Raw genomic sequence first — 17,406 nt, 5'->3', positions numbered from 1 at the left:
AAAAGTAGTAACGTAAAGCTGAACAACAGAAAGAAACAAAGAGGCTATCATATTGACAAGCTGGAACTTCTCCTTTTCTAGTTAACATAGTTTTTGCCTAGTGATTGTTGTATCATGTTGAGGTTCAAATCCAGGTGGTTTAAAAACAAAACCAAGGGCAGCAGTGTGATACTGTCATTCATATCGTAATCTCTATGCATGCTGACTCATGGAGTGAGACCAAGAGATGCAAACTCCATAATGTTTGTATGTGACAGCAGTACACGGTGAATGTCCATGTGAATGCACACGTTCCAGTGCTAACTGTCTGTTTCATGGTGGATGTTATAAAATTAGCCAGTGAAAGCATCTGTAACTTAATAAAGCAACAGTTTGCAAGAAGGAAGTGGGAAGACTTAGCACTTCATTCCAGTGTGCAGCCTGTACATTTCTATAAGGGAACATCTTGTGGGACTTTCCTTATGTTCTTGATCTTGATTCTTGTAGCATGATCTCGCTTGAGATCTATTTCAATTACAGATTGATATTCCTGCTGCTTTATTTTCTAGTCATACCTGTGGGGACAGGGGCTTTCAGCCAGCCCTCTGGGTAACAGCAAAATGTATCAACTGACAGCAGTTGTAGAAGGTGTAATTCGATGAGTAGGAAAAGGTATAGATGTTGGTGGATGCTAGCATATTGTAATGTTTGGAATGAGCTCATAGTGTTTGTGCTAAATTGCAGTCTTCATCTTTGCGCTATTAAGTTATGTTTAGTTGACTTGTTTTAACCTCTCATGTACAATTGATTCACATCAAGTAGATTACTGCCTTGACTTTCGTGCTTTCCTAGGAGGAATGAATAAAATGAGGTCCAGTCAAAGAACATCAGCCCCTCTTAGGGCATAGCTTTAGTGTTTACAGCTCTTATAAAACTCCCTTTGAGCCCTTTTAGAGGGAGCAGAGCTGAGTTTCCTCTCGTAGGTAATGACCTTTTTGTAATTTAGCCTTTCCTGAGAATTTCCAGACACACTGCTTTCACTTAACTGGATGCTTTTTCTCTCCACTGAAGTCAGAAATTTATGTAAATGTTGAGTTCTCAGTGCAGACTTTTGACACATACAATATTTTCCTGGGTTTGGGGCAGCGTGTGTTTTGTTTTTACTTAAGATCTAGAGAAAACTTTTAAAGTCGCAGTAAGATTTTTTTTTCCTGGAAAAAAAAACCCTCACAACATATAATTGACTTTTTCTGAAACCTTATATATTCAAAATTAATTAGTTATTTTTGGTATATCCCTTTTTGTTTGCCAGCTTGATGAAGTCTACTTTTTAAAAAGCAGAAAATGCAGAGGGTCATACTTCAGGAGATGTTACTTAATATGATTTATAAACTTACAAGTGCTTCACTGTATAATATTAATACCCTTTTTTCATAGTGTTTTTGCATGACATTCCATAGATAGTGCATAATTTGTGAGCTAAAAGAATATTCAACAGTGTCTAATTCATATTGAAGGATTCCTGTATGATGCCTATTTTGTCCCATTTTTATCTTGCTTTATTTGGCTTTATCATCATTTTGTGAATTTAGCATTTAAGAAAACTGCAATAAAAATACATATATTGCACACTATATGAAATTTAGGAGCTTTGAGCTTCAAATTAATTGACAGAATCTGGAGGTACAGCATGCAGTGATGTTTGGTTAAGGTTTGTGGGCAAACTCTGACATAATTCATATTGTTTTTAGATGAAGAGAAGTAGTATTAGCCAAGCTAATGATCCCCAAATCAACATGCTGTGCAGATTAGGCTGCCTTGGGAAATCAGATGGCAAAGAGTTGTGTTTCTGATTGTTGCTATAAAATACAAAAAGTAAATACGCCTGCTGTGTTTACATGACTTGTTGAACACATAATGAACACAGTATTTCGGAAGTCTGGTCAGCACACGCTCTGACTGTGCTTTTTGGGTTAGAAGGTGTGCTAAGTAGTTTTCTCTTACTAGGCCCAGGAAAACATTGAGGAAGAAGAGAATGCACAATGAATTATTTTCCTTCCTTGTGCACTGAACAATATAAGTCAAAAAGCTACCTTGAAGTATAACCTTGGGAAATGCCGTTCTCTGTATCTCAGAATTTTGAGCATCCCAAAGTGTAGTGAGTTTGATGCAAATGGATAGGCTTTTCATGAGAAGGAAAAGAAATTTTTTCAGTGGCTGCATTCGCTCAAGATTCATTCTTTGAATAGAAATATCAATAAGGTTTTTAAACTCTTTTTAGTCTTTTGCTCAGTTTCAAATGCTGTTATGCTGTTCTTTTTTTTTCCCACTTAATTTATGCCATTTTTGGAAAATATAGTTTTCTAGCATAATTTTGGAATAGGATTATTTCCTCATAAATTCTTTCTCATAAATTCTCATATCTATTGTTCTCATGTACTGCTAAATCTACATTTTGTTTCCATATGGTGTGTCAACAGGAGCATGTTGTATTCTGCTAATTTACAGCCTAAATAGTTGGGAATCCTATTACTCTTCTTCCATGGCTGCTTCTAAACCTAAGTATGTATTGAGCTGTAGTATTTTTTGATATCAAAGAACAAGAACATTTAAATGATGTTTGATAATTTCATACTGCTTGGAATACTGTTTAGGAGCTTATTGTATAATATTTGTGTCAAGCAGGGGGAATCTTCAGACACATTCATGGTCAGCAGCTGTTCTTGTGAGCTAAGCTGTAATGATGGCAATATTCTACCTTCATCAGAAGAGGATGAAGCACAGAAAATCCTTCCTGTCATCTGGAAGTCAAACACAAAACATAATTCTCTGGATTTCAGTGAGTGCTGCACAACTCAGTCATTAGAAAAGTAATATTATTTCTTGTTGGGGGAGTATGATGTAAAGTACTGTAAGAACACTCCTTAAAAGAATGTTTGTGACCTTTAGTAGCCAGTCTGAAGATAAAGATATCCTAGCACAATGCAATTTTTTGTATTTATATGTCTGCAGTAATGAAGCATTTCCAAGTTCTTTTTCAGAAGGAGGATAACGCATCTTTTTCTTTTTTCTTTTTTTATTGGAAAGTGCTCCAAATTTCTTATCATATCAACCTTATTTAATGTGTTCTGTTTTCCTGATCAAATTTACTGTAATATAATCATTCATTAGAGTAGAGGGGATGAGTTTTATTTTAAAGATCATACTAACATCTGTACCCTAACTCTACAGTTTTCAAATTGAAAATAGAAAAGTAAACTCCAAAATTAAATATAAAACACACCTCCAACTTGCTTTTCTGGTATATGGGCCTGTCCCATTTGTAGAAACAGTCTCAGGGTCACATGCATGATCAAGTTTAGCAGCATAACAAGTTACTGTCTTTTAGTGAGCTACAGTAACTAATTATATGCCTGATATTAGCTTTGCCTCAAACATGAGGTGATTGGTGCAAGATAAACCTGGGTTCATAGGGTAGTATCTCATTAAACTACTACAGCATCATTGTGGCTTTAAACCCAAAGATCAATAAACTTTTCCTGAAAATTAAGTTTCATTGTGTCACAGTGTTTAATATTGAATGGTCTTTAGGCACTTGAATATGGACAAGTGCCTGGTGGGAGGTTAAAAAGTGCCTAAATATGTTAGGTTAAAACATCTCACTTCCTTTAAAATTTGGCAGATAACTTTGAAAATATGTTCCTTTGTCACTCAGGTACTTTTAAATTTTTGCTTTTCAATGCCACGACTATCTCAGTACAGCTAAAGAAACTATAAAAGGTCAGCAAAAAAAAGAAAGCAGGAGGAAAAAATACTGAAATCCTCAGCTAAATAATACTTCTAAGCACACATTTTGAAGGCAGTGTTGGAGGAGGATTCGTCAAATACTGTTTGGAAGCTTTGACACCAGCACATTTACTTCAAGTAATTGTTTTATATCTGCTTGTCTGTAAATGAGTTTTGAAGATGTTTTAATAATTTGTCATTTTTTTCTGTAGAAGTTCTTACCTAGACAATTTAAAAGATATTCTTGCTTAATCTGATTTTTTTCATCATTGTAATCATAGTGCTATTCTTCATTTCCCATAGCTAAGACATTTGGAAGTTCAGGAAAATCCCTGCATGGTTACCAGTGGTTTTCAGGTTTCACTGCCCACTTTCTTCCATCAGAAGGCAAAAGTGCTCAAGATGCAGCAAGGGAAGCATTTTCTTCCCTCCAAGGTGCTTTATTCAGTTTACCAATTATCTGTTTTATTAATGCTATTTTTATTATAGTGTTTTATAAAGAGCCTGTATTCTCATATGTTCTTATAACTTTAAATGTTGTAGTTTTCAGTTTGTCATCTCATCTTGCCTTCAGTTGGGATCATGATATCACAACTGCTGTCTTTAATATCGAACACATTGTAATTCACCCCGTTTCTGAAGACCCTAAAAGCCAGGGTTGTGTTTGTATCACTGTAACAACACTCTTTTCACAGTACTTTTATGCTTTGTAACTTTCTTTCAATAAATACTGTGTGTGTGAGTGTGCATGTATGCTACGGATGCTGTCTACTTGCTAAAGCACTTTTGTAGCTACCATAATTTAAAATTAAGTTTTCTAGAAAGCTGTTGCTGTTACATATTTTGGCATGTATGATTAGGTCAGTGGCAGTAAATCTCATTTATATACTTAGTGTAAAGGAGAAATTGCTATCTTGGGAATCATGGAATCCAGATTCCTTACTATCCCCCTCTTAGAAGATATTGATGTATGAAAGAAAATGTTCACATTTTGTTTCACATCTTTCTTCGTTTTAAACTTTAAATAAAGCATGTTTATGCAGGCTTCTTTTTCATTCATAAAAATGGAAATAATTCTTGGTATCTGAATGGGTAGGCTCATATTCTTGTTCACGGATTCTCATGATGTATTGTCCCATAAAATCTTTATGTTCGGCTTGTGCAGCTGAGTTCATGACTGAATATAGAATGATAAAGAAACCCTAGCAATGTTTAGGAAGCAAAGAAGTCATACTTTGTAGAATGCCCTTAAGCTAAACTTTAATAGCTTGGAAATCAACAAGGTGGTTATAATCAAACTTTTCTGTGAAGGGCAGCAATGTTTAGTGTAAATCTTCTGGGCATAATCTGTAAATTGAAGCAAAAGGGTTCTGTAACATTTTATTTGGTTCTTACTATATTTGTATGGAAATCTGCTAGTACAAACATTATATATATTTTTGCCTTAGCATCTGTCAAAAAAGAAGAGGAGGAAGAAGACCAATTATGTTTCTGACTAGTTCAGTAGCCTATTGCTTTCAGCAGATCACTTGCAGTAGCAAGTAGTATTTAATTCAGGAAAACTGAATGAATTATGGTCCCATCATATGAAGAAACCACAATATACTGCTTTTGACTTTTTTTTCCCCCTGAGAACTTGACTGATCTGCAGATAGGTGTAAGGCTTTTTTCCTCAGCTCATACCTACAATCTATATAGGAGTTCAGTCTTTTATGACAGGAGAATGGAATAGGCACATTCCTTTTAACGTTTTCTTTGTGGGGTTAACTGATTTAATGTCCTCTAAAGAGTTGAGTGTTGCCAGAAGGATTCAGAAATGGAAATCTATTTATGGACCATATGAAGCATGCAGTTTTTCTTCTGTAAAATGGATAGATTTTTTTCTTTAAAACCAAGACCAGGAGAAAGGAATTCAGTACATTATAGTTTACACTTACTTTCTTAAACTATTTGTTTAAACTTTTTTTCTGATGACTGGAAGATGACAAAGACTCCAGTGCTTAATGTAAAGCAGCTCCAGTGCAGTTGTACCTTGGCAAAGCCCCATAGGCTTCAAGAGAGCTACACAGATTTTTACTGCACGAAAATTTAGTCTGGAGTGCTACCTGCTGTAGGCAATATCGATGTTGTCTTTTATAGCTTTCAGCCTAAGGATCTTAGTCAGATCACTTGGTTTTTTTTTAATTAAATTAAGCTGTATTTTGGCCAATGTTATCTTTTGTCAGAAGAAGTTCTGCTAAAGTAAACATGAGTCTCACCTGGCCATATTTTATAAATTATTGGGAACAGTGAATGGCTTGAAATTCAATATAAATTCTGTATACTTTCCCTGTACGTCTTGGAACTGTGCTGTGTGACTTCTCTTCTTGGGAAGTAGAACTTGCCGTGAGTCAAGAACCCAAGCAGTGGGTTGGTAACTGGTTCATCATTTATGTCTTTCTACTAGATACGGTGCTTTGAGAGGTCAGTCTTATGCTGCTTACAAGCTAGGGAGAGATTATTTCCCATCATTCCTCTAACACATGAAGAGGACAAGAGGACTGTACCTTTAATTTATTTAAGAAGATATTTTTTATAAAGCTGGAAATTATGAATTTAACCAAATCTCTTTCTTTCAACTTGCAGATATTCTCATGTGTTTACAAATTAGAGTTAGCTTTGTGACTCAAGCATTTTAAATTTAGACCTGCTTTTTTTTCCCTCAAAATATTTCAGATAATACTGCAAAACTTTTAACTACAGGTTGAAACTCTTTCTTCTTGACTAACGTGTTATGCTGACTGGAAATTTGAAACATATCTTTATCTTCTTCTTGACTGATGAAGTAGCAGCTGGTATTGAAAAGTCATTGCCATCAGGTAGCTTTCAAATACAGAATTATCCTTGTGTGCTAATTTCTCAGCTGATGCTTCTGCAGCTGTATCTTGACTTCAGAGGAGTTTTATGTTAACTGCATTATAGTCTCTTGTATCACTTAGCACACACTTTCCTTTTCTGTCAGTGAGAATTCCCCTTTTTAGACTGCCAAAACTAAGAAACAGCAGTATGACTAAGTAAAACTGGGATGTTTAGAGCAAAATCCAGTACTGATATGGCCATATTGACCTTATGGGAAGTCTGCCAGCTCCTGAACTATGTTTAAAATCATGGAAATGTTTTACACAAAAAGTATTTGTTTCTCACTAAAGCAACAGCCAACAGATTATCTTTACCCTTGTGTACTGCTCCACTGGAAAAAATATATTTATATGTATGCACTATAACCCTGAAGGACAAGATCCCCAAAGTTATACTGAGAAGAGTTTTAAGTAGCTCACTCACTCCAAGTTAGTTCACATGGCACTCTGTTATTGTATGTTTTATATTTATTCACATCTTTCAGAGAAGGCTTTGTTCTTAATTTAGTTTCTGTTGCTCATGAGTTATAACCGGACCAGACTGCAGACCTGCCGAGCTGATCCCACATAGTTTGTTATGGTATTCAGTATGTAAGAGTAGAAGATTCTCTCTCCCTAAGTGCTACAGCTTGAATCTTCTCTCTATATACATTCAGGTGATCCTGACGTTACAAGTTCTCTTCTTGAGCGGAGTCTTTCTCTGCTATTACCTTTCCCTCATTTCTGTCACAGCCACTTCTGTTTCCTATTGTCTGTCTTGCCATTTATAACTCTTTGTTTATATAGAGCTTATTATTGCAGTAAGGATTTTTTTTTGACAATCATCCCTCTGGAATAGCATATAAATACTTCACCTTGTCTCTGAAGAGGGTGAGGGATTAAATGACCTCTTGCCATCCTCTCCCAGTTTTGTACTTTTGTGATTCAAAGTGCTTTATAGATTACTAGCTGTCATAGTCTGAAAAGAAAAAATACAAGATAGAACATACGGGTACAAGGAATTTGGACTGTCACGTGTGCACGCATAGACACACACATGTATGTGTGTATTTATATACATATGTATGTGTATGTATATGGGTGCATTAATGCATGATATATTAAAGGAAAAATTCATTTTTATTGAGGGTGGATACAATGAATTTATATTCTCTATAAAATTGGAAAATCAACTTGAAAAAATTTCATGAAAAGTTGGGTATTATGAGGTGAGAGGTAGTATGTTGCGAAAGCCTTCAGTGATGTGTAGACAAGTGTTGAGTTGTTATCATTTGCTTTTGCTGAACAAACACAAGATGCCTCTGCTGTCTTTCTACACATATTTAAAATATTCTATTTTTAACAGCTACATTATTTTTATTTTGCAGCTAATATGACTTCAGAGGGATTGAAATTGAAAGATATTATTTTGGTACATCTGTACATGAAAAGCATGAAAGATTTCACTGTTATAAATTCAACTTATGTGACAGAATTTGATTTGTGTCCACCAGCAAGGTAGGATTAGACTATTGCTATAGTGTATTTATGATGCATTGTAATATACTGTATTATTGGTACCATACTTATGAAGCTTTTGTACAAATTTTTGCATCTCGCAGACTCAGAAATATACTTTTGCTGCCTTTTAGGGTAATTGCATCAGGGATGCTCATCTCAAAAACACTAAAGTTGGAGATTTTTGCCTTATTATTTACTATAAAGTTTATGTATGCCCCCGTATGGTATTATAACAGTATAATAAAATTTTGTGAGTGTCAGTCCCTCTCTGTGACTTGGCTGAACTCATTTTTCTTTTGTGTTGGTGGTTTGGGGATTTAGGTTTTTTGTTTGTTTGTTTGTTTTTTGGTTTGCTTGTGTATTATTAGCCTATCACTTACTTTACTTTCTTCTTCTTCAAAAAAAAAAAGATTTTACAAAATCTTGTTTTGTTTTGTTTTTTTTTTTTTTTGCTGTGTTCAGCCTTAGTCACTCTTTTTGAAGGCATGAATAGAGCATCCTCTTTTCTCTAGTTTGAAAATTTTCAAACTTGGATCATTGGATAATTCAGGTTGGAAGGGACCTCTGGTGGTCATCTAGTCCAACCTACTGCTCAGAGCAGGGTCAACTGTGAGCTCAGACCTCATGTCCCATTGTTCAGTTTTTAAAATCGAGTTCAAACTTTTAACATATACATGGACAAGTAAAGAGCAGAGATTACAGTCATTCAGTTCGTGAAAATGCCGTTAATGGTAATAGTTTTTTCGTAGGGAAAATATAGCAATAAATTGAGATAAAAAAGCTACTTGATTTTCAAAGGTGAATTTCATAGCAGCTTTTTTGACCCAGGTTACTTACTATTTGAGTAAAAACTACCCTTGTCCCTTCCCTAGGTTTCAGCTTTGAGCTAATTAAAAAGCTAGGTTTACAAACCTGTGCTTTCCACGAAAACATCTTCTTGTCCGTTACTTAGCCCTGTATCTGAAACTAAACCTTTCCTGATACTCAGCCTACGTTTTCTATTTTGAATACATTCCATCTTCCCTACTCATGGCTGGCTGAACTACTATGCTCATTTCTTCTCCTTCAAAGGTTTGTACTGTTGTTAATCTTCAGTGAACCATGACTTCAGGCACATTAGCTGTTTACACCAGGCAGTGAAACATAGCCCAGAGAAGTTGGAGCCTCTACCAGCTGCACTAGGATTGGTAGCTTTCTTGCATTCAGTCCGATTAATGTGAATAAGAGGAGGAGTTATTAGGTGAAATCCAGTAATGTAATAGAAGGGCCATACATGCACTTTTTGGATCTCAGCTAGTACCTCCACCCAGTGAAATAAAGTACCATTTGTACCTCCTAGCTCCATCTTTGTTAGCGTGAGTCTCTGCATCCTGCTCCATTACATCACATGTATGAACTGTAGGACTCTAAACCTCTTAGCCTTCTAGAAAATGCTGAAAAGCCCAAGTTTCATTTGATTCTGTACTGATTTGTGGTTTAGTAGTTTGTAAGACAACTCGTTTCAAGATCAAACCTTCAGTGATCATTTTGTTGAGCTCTTCTAATCTTTCTGTGAGGTCAGTTTTTCTAATCTGTGTTTTAATGTTGTAGTTATCACACTCTGCTGGGTTCTGACCAGACTGTCAGTATCTTTTGCAGTTAAGTTCTCTTCCTTACCACAGATGTAGGGCAGAAAAACAGTATCCACCCTGTTCTTTTATGTGATGCCTGTATGTATGCTTTCTCAACTTATATTGATTTTTTTATTGGCTATCATTATTTTTCTGACTCTTGTCTATTTATCTGGCTGGTGTATCTCTTTCACCATTATGTGTATCTCTTTCACCATTATGTGTATCTCTTTCACCATTATGTGTATCTCTTTCACCATTATGTGTATCTCTTTCATAATTGTTGATTCCCAAATTTTTCCCTTTTATTGAACATATTTGTCAGGGATTGTGATTCCCTAGAACAAGCATACTTGCATTTTCTATTTTTGTCTAATCTCGTATTCTCTGAATTTATTATCTCCATCCTCACCCCTACTCAAGATGATTAATTAAAATATTAAAATATATTATGTACTCTAAAATAAAAATAATTTTGTCAATTTTAGTGTTACACAAAGTGTCTTAAAAGAAGCATACTCCTTACTTTTTTCCTGTTGTGCAACTGAAAAGGTTTTATTCTTTATTCTGGCTAATAGCATACATTTCACATAACTTAGTAATAATTTTACTAATAATTGCATCTGTGTAGCACTCACTGCTTTGAATGGTTTCCTAAGACAAATTTCCATTCATCTTTATTGATATCCTCCCCCATAATTTATAAATCTTTCTGTATTTTATACAAGATGCAACCAATTGAGAAAGGCACAAAACTAAATTCCTAGCCTGTATTTGCTACAGAGCACAGTGATATTATACAATGTATAACAGGGATTATGCTTCTGTTTCTAGAATCACCAAAACCAAAATATCATCCTGGTAACACAAATCAGGAGGGAAGGCAAAATGCTAAAAGATTGTATGGCTTATATGATACAAATTGCCGTCTAAATTAAAAATGCTCATTATCCTTCTTTGTTTAAGACACTATTTTTTTAAGTGGAAAAATATCTTTTAATTATGAAGAGATTAATGTTAACTAGTACAATATATACGTATTTGGGTGGTAAGAAAAGTGCTGGAGCATTTTTTTTTTCTTTTTAGTTCCAAATTATGTTGCAAATACTGTATTATGTATGTGGTTAACATTGCCATGACCACATATTCTTTGGCACTGTGTATATCTTATTTACTGCAAATAAAGTTAATTCTAATAAAATGGGAGGGAGGCTGCCTTTTAAGTTTAGCAATTTTGTAACATAAAATAACATGTATTCTATTTTTATTACAGAATATGAAGTATAGTATAGTTTTAGTATAGTTATATAGTTATATATACATATGACTTTTAAGTATAGTGTGATTATAATTAAAACACATTGTTAGGATAATGCATATCATGATAGATTTGTACTCTCCTAACCATCTGTACCACCTGGGTGTCAGAAGAGGCTAAAGAGAGCCTGAAGAAGCTTCTTTGAGATGCTAATTATAGTGCAGGATTACTAAACCATGGAGGGTTGGAATGTTGGTTTTGTGTGCCTTAAGAGCAGAGATCTATTCCCAGCTGTGAAATACACAAAAATGAATCTCCAGTCTTTTGTATCTTAAGTCCTCTGAAAGGCCTCCAGTTTTAGCTTCCTTCGCTTCTCATGCTGCTGCATGTTTTAAGCCTCCACATTTACATAGCCAGCCGCATAGTCTTTCATCACTTCTTGGAAAGGTCATAAAATAACAGCTAGAAAGATCAGGAGGTTGCAGGAAAATGGCTTTTTATGATTATTTATGTGGAACAAACAGATTTATGTTGCATTTTGGCCAAAAGAAAAATTATGCGACAGTTTGCATGGCTGCATAATTGCATTATGCACAGAGACCTGGCTGTGGGAGTTCTCACAAGTAATATGCTAGAAGCAGAGACTCAAGGGTGTGGATCTGCACTAAATTTGCAAAATTGTCTTGAAAATTTACCAGCCCAAGCAGAAAATGTACTCACCCATCCTTCTGATGATGGTAATGAGGAAAAAATACTTTATTTGCATAGGGCAAGAGGGGAGAAAGGTAGTTTTCTTGGAAGAAACAAGAAGAATTTGGTAAGATTGTATTAAATGATATGTAAATAGAACAAATAATTTTTTGTTAGATTCCTGCTGGGAGCTAAATGACTTTTTTATGCATGGACTGCAAATGTAATTATTTTTCAGGCTTAGAAATGCCAATTTTTTTTCCACTGCTTTTTCACTGGGCAGATGCAACAGGTTGTCTGTCTGTCCGTCTAGGCACACGTGCGCTTCCTTGGAGCAAACAAAAGTGAACTTTTTTCATCAGTACTTAAGTAGGTTTTCAGTCCTGTCATAAGTGTGTGTGTGTGTCATGCAACTTAATGTATAATGGAAAAATACGTTCAGTATTGCATTATAACATGCGAGGAAGCTGTGAAGAAACAGTCAGCTGCTGCTGTTTAGAAAACTGAATCTCTAGTTCAGCGAGTGGAAGGAGATTCAGTGACAAATGGGTGGGGATAAGAATATGATAGTGATATAGACACATAGTCTGAAGGCTGCTTAGCATAACTTATCTGGCATTTTTAAATAGTTGCATGGTCAGGATTTTTTTTAACAGAACTCATATATTTGTTTTTAATAAAATGATACACATCATAAAAATAACCAAATGGAAATGGGCCATTGGCTATGATATTAATTTGCATTACCAAGAAGAAACTAACTTGCTAGAAGTCTCAAACTGATCATCATTTGGAGAGGAGATTACCATGTAAGTGCTACATGGTTATTGTGATACTATAGGTTTGTTATATGTTCCTGATAAAATTTTGTAACATAGTATCCAAAAAACATGGAAAATAAATGCTGAAAGTCGGTGTAAGCAAACTTTGTTTGACAAAGATAATTGTCTCTTGTTTTCAGAGTATGTGTAGAAACCCTGTTACCTGATGGAGTACTGTTTTGCATTGACTGCCTTGCACATAAGTATGACATTGCAACTGATGACATGGTGCATGATGAAAAACTGGTCATGCAGGTACAGAGCATTTCTCACTGGGCACCTGCTAATATAGGACCTTACAGTCAATCCATCAAGGTAGGAAATCTTTGTTTTTTCTTTTGAACTATAAGACAGTGTATTGAAATGGGTACAAAGTTACAAAGTCTCATTCCCTCCCATCTCAAAGTTCAAAAAAAGGAAGAATGTATTAAAGTTAAAGGGAGTTGTTCTTGTTTTCTACTTTAAGAAAATTTTTAAATGAACATTTAAAGATATATTTTTAAAGCTTATGGACAAAACAAAAAAGTAAACTGCATCAGCCTATATACTATTTAACAAGTGTGAAAACAGGCAGCAAACTGTCACAGGTAAGTGGACCAAATGTTTTAATGTAAAGTTTTTTCCTAATTAGATTAATGCAGTACTGAAACATCCTCTTGCCTAGCTAGCACCACTCTGAATATTGATGAAATGTCTTAAATCACCAGCAAAAGTAAAGCACTTCAATATTTTTTAGGAATGAAACATATTTTTCCAGTATAAATAAAGATTTTTTTAACTTTATAGTCAGCATAGTGATTTGAAGTTATTTTATGATGATGAAATGTTGATCGGTTTTGTATGTTTGAGGAGCATAAGTTTAATGATCTCAAAACAGTGAATGGCTAATACCCTTATGTTGTATATTTGATGACTTTGCTTTTCATTTGCTTGACAATAATTTGACAATTAAATTCTCATCTTTTTAGTCCATTATGAAATTTTGTGCACACTGAAGAATCATCATATATTCTTATGTACAGAGTTTTCATTCGCTTTGGAATAGGGCAAGGACTGTAATACCCAGAGTATTGCAAGTTGGGATTGATGTGCACTGGCATTTAAGTACAGAACTGGCAGTTGAAAAGTGTAGGTAGTTCATGCAAATTATGGTATTCACACTTCAGGCTCAACAAATCACTCAGCAGAGCATCAGTTTAATTCTGTAGGAACCTTGCAGGATCCTGCCAACCGTACTGTGAGGACAAAAATTAAAGCTTTGAAATATACTATGAGAATGTCCTTCTGACCTCAGTCTGACAGACACCAAACAACAGTGGCAGGATGAAATTAGGCTCTAAATTTCATTCAGAGTATTTATAGCAAGATCAGACTTTCTTCCTCTTTTGGAAGTAATATTCTTTAATAACAATTTCAGTGTTTCTGCTTGTAAGAAATAGAAGTAAACGGTTGTAAGATACAATGTGACCGATTTTCCCATATGTAAGAAAAAATTGTGACAATTTTTTTTCGTCCACCTCATGCAGAAACCTCTGTCAATCTTAATATTAGTGTCAGCAACTGGATTGTAAGATACTTCAGAGTTATAGTAACAGCTGTACTGTTGGCCTCAGTCAGGTGTCACAAATGCCCAGGACTATGTGTCATTAGTGCATTTTTTTTCAATTCTGTCAGCTGATGTAATAAAAGATACTATGTCTCTATAAACCTCATCTCACAGGCTCATAAGAGATCAAACACTCTACCTTGCTTTTGTCAGTCTTACAGTTATTATTTGCCACATTTCAGACCAAACAAAGCCTAGTAGTAGTGAATTTTAGCTGTCTTACAAAGAATTTTATGCTTTACCCAGCATTTCCATTTTTTCAATTTTATTGACAAAAAGAAGGGAAGTAGATATTTTTTACATTGACAGGACCTGATCTGTAACTCTAGGAACACTTAGTAGTCAGGTGAAATGAAACCCCTACTTTTGTCACTGTCCTCTTCGTGCCTTCTGTGTAAGTATGGAAAGTTTAAGATCATACTGAGAAAGAACTGTAAGGTCCTTTTGATTTCATGCGTGGAGATGTACTTGGGTTCAAATTATTCTGGTTATGTCTTTCTAGTAGTTGTACCACAGAGTTTCTAGGCTAGTCTCTCTGGGAATATGTGATGCTATATGATTTGCCCTCTTCCAGCTCTTTGTACCACAGTAAGCACCAGCCCAGTTTGTGCAGGTCGTTGTTAAACATACCTCAGTATTTTTATTAAATATATTTCATGTTTTTGCTTCTCACTGTTGTCTGTCTTATTATCATATTATTTACATGTTTTAATTGTTTTACCAGTGGAGCAGAGGATTTGTCAAGACTAAGCTGTAACTGATAGCTTGTATAGAGTCTGCTTGCTTATTATTTTCACAAAAGCTAACAGTACAGTTGTATATCAAGGATTTAGACCTGCAGATGCACTGCAAAGCAGTGTTGCTGGTGAGAAATTTATACTTAGAGTTCATTCATGATTATCTATTCTGTGACAACATTCCTTGAGCATTTATGAACTGTGAGCATAGTTCATTTTAAAAAAAAAAAAATCTCAATGCAGCTGAAACACTAACCATAAATACTTATCTAAGAATGCGTGGAAACTTGACAGTGTTTGCACCAGATGTTCTTCTAATATGTTAATGCAGTTTAAAAGTCTATTCGCACTTCAGTTTGTTTGTCTTGGCAAAGTTTCTTAATGTTTTTCTGTCTGGAAATGAACAAATAAACTGCAGCTGTAGAATTTATTGTACTCTCATATGCCACAATAATTTTTAACACTGATATAATGTATATATGCTATTATGTGTATAAAATACATCTATGACTTGATTATGTCTACTAAAGCTTTTAGCTTATTTGTTCATGTGTGAAATGATGAAACACTCTGGTTGGTCCGTCAGTGTGATTTTTCCTTATGACCTCAAGTCTTTCTCTCTGCCACTGCCAAATCTCAATTTCTGCCATCCTTGAGGCCTCTTTTCCCAGTGTTCTCATCCACACTGACTGAACCCAGTAGTGTAGACATGAAAAACAAAAGAGAGAGTCTTTTTACTCTCTTAATGTCCAGACCCCTACAATTTGATCAAATTTGGGTTCTTTACTCCATGGTTACTTACCTTCTCATAAATTATTCTTTCCTTTTCTGAACATCAAGACACAATGAGTTAAAAGGTAGGTATTGTGATAGCAGTAGTGGAAATAAGGATTCTAGCATCTGATTTAAGGCTGTGGTTCTAATGTTTCCCTGCTAAGAAGGCTTAGTTTCTTCTCCCACAGTGAAACTGAAAATGGTCCAACACATCTTAGTGCACAGCTGGTAACAGATGGCTTTGAAAGGAGAAGGTGTTGGAAATAGCCTTGTCCATTATGTAACCTAGTTACTTAAACTATCTGACTGGTTGCAGTTTCCAAAAGCATGTTTAGCTGGACATAATGAGTTAAACAAAATGCATATTTTAAGGAGGAAGCTCACTTCAAGGGATGCATTGATTATCCTTGTAAGAAGATCAGCCTAAAAAGGATAAAGACAGAAAGATGTCGGAAGAGTCAGTGAATGAGGGACTGAAAAAATCATGGTGAGATTCCTAAAGATATAATTGACACTTTCGAGAAACTGTAATAAATTACTTTTTTTTTTCACATATGTATACCAATAAGTTGTTTGTTCTTCTCCTTCCCCTCTTTACTTTTGTGATTTAACAACAGTTTATTATAGTATACCATATGTGGTAATAGAAGAGGAAGATTCCCATGTGCTTTTACCTTTCTTTTTTATGTGTTTTTTGAGAGGCTGTGGCTGGCCTGAAATACTTATATCAAGATGAAGTGTGAAAATAACTTTGATTACTTTCTCTTCCAGTTTGAATGTGGTAACTGTACTAGACATGACTACATGTTTTAAGTTTTTGGGTGCATAAAATACGTAGTGAGATATAAATGTAAGCAGTTAAACTTTCATGAGAAACTCAGAATTGCAGATTCTTGAGGACAACTTTATTTTGAATGTGAGCTTCTTTAGTATTTCCATATGAATTAGGGGTAGATTCAAATGAAAACTCAAAACTGGTGACAACTTACCTCTTCTTGGCTTATGGGAAGGAAGCAGGTCCCACTAACCTACATGAGGAAATTCTCAGGCTGCTCTGAGCAAAAGCAGGTTAAACACAGATCTCACTATATAATAGATCTTTTTGGAAAAAATATGAGCCACCAGAGTCTTCAGTATCTGAGGAGATTTGTTTCTTCCATGGGTTCTCTTAGTTCATCAGTCTGCCACATAGAGACAAGGGAAGCAAATTGTGAATGTCATTTAGTATGCATATTTTTATTTAGTTGTTTTCTGCATTCTTGAGAGACAGTTCTAGACTAAAGGGTGTGTTCTCATCTGATGTAAATTGGCATATATCCTTTGATGTCAGCAGAACTGTGGCAGATTTATAGTGGCTAATGGAAATTGTTTAAAATGTTTAAGAAGTTTGGGGTTTCTTTAATTAAAAAACAGTTTAGCAGTCTTTAAGGAGTCTTTACACAGCTGAAAATGACTCATTTAGCCTGGTTAAGCCATTATTTCTTGTGTTTTAAATCAGAGGAGATACATTTTTCTTTAGCTAGTGAAATTTAGAAAAACATTCTGAATGCACTCCAGGGAAGTTGGCTGAATACTAAGATAGCTTCCACAAATGTAGAATTTAAAGTAGATTACCAATGCCTGATATACTGTATATCTTGCACATGCTGTCTGTAGTGTACTTTTAAATTACAGTTTAATCAGTTGGATTGCAATATACATAATCCAAGTAAAAATCATAATATCAGTAGCATTGTATATAGTAGAAA

At 34.9% G+C, this 17,406-nt stretch overlaps 1 protein-coding gene across 10 annotated transcripts in view; it reads left to right on the top strand.

Moving 5' to 3' along the window:
• DPH6 (diphthamine biosynthesis 6) overlaps nucleotides 1-17,406 on the top strand; it is a 219,802-nt gene that overhangs the window by 97,059 nt on the left and 105,337 nt on the right. For 7 of the 10 annotated variants that reach the window (XM_064512419.1, XM_064512413.1, XM_064512410.1 and 4 more), the window contains 4 exons: nucleotides 2,662-2,818; nucleotides 4,069-4,200; nucleotides 8,030-8,159; nucleotides 12,682-12,856. In XM_064512419.1, the coding sequence (XP_064368489.1) occupies nucleotides 2,662-2,818; nucleotides 4,069-4,200; nucleotides 8,030-8,159; nucleotides 12,682-12,856 (594 nt within the window). The remainder of the gene's footprint in view (nucleotides 1-2,661; nucleotides 2,819-4,068; nucleotides 4,201-8,029; nucleotides 8,160-12,681; nucleotides 12,857-17,406) is intronic. The other 3 variants (XM_064512415.1, XM_064512417.1, XM_064512411.1) reach the window with 1 other exon arrangement.

Source organism: Dromaius novaehollandiae, chromosome 5 (genome assembly GCF_036370855.1).
Source record: "Dromaius novaehollandiae isolate bDroNov1 chromosome 5, bDroNov1.hap1, whole genome shotgun sequence".
Classification (NCBI taxonomy): Eukaryota; Metazoa; Chordata; class Aves; order Casuariiformes; family Dromaiidae; genus Dromaius; species Dromaius novaehollandiae.
The sequence above is the reverse complement of the archived record's forward strand: the minus strand, read 5'-3'. Positions and strand labels throughout refer to the sequence as shown.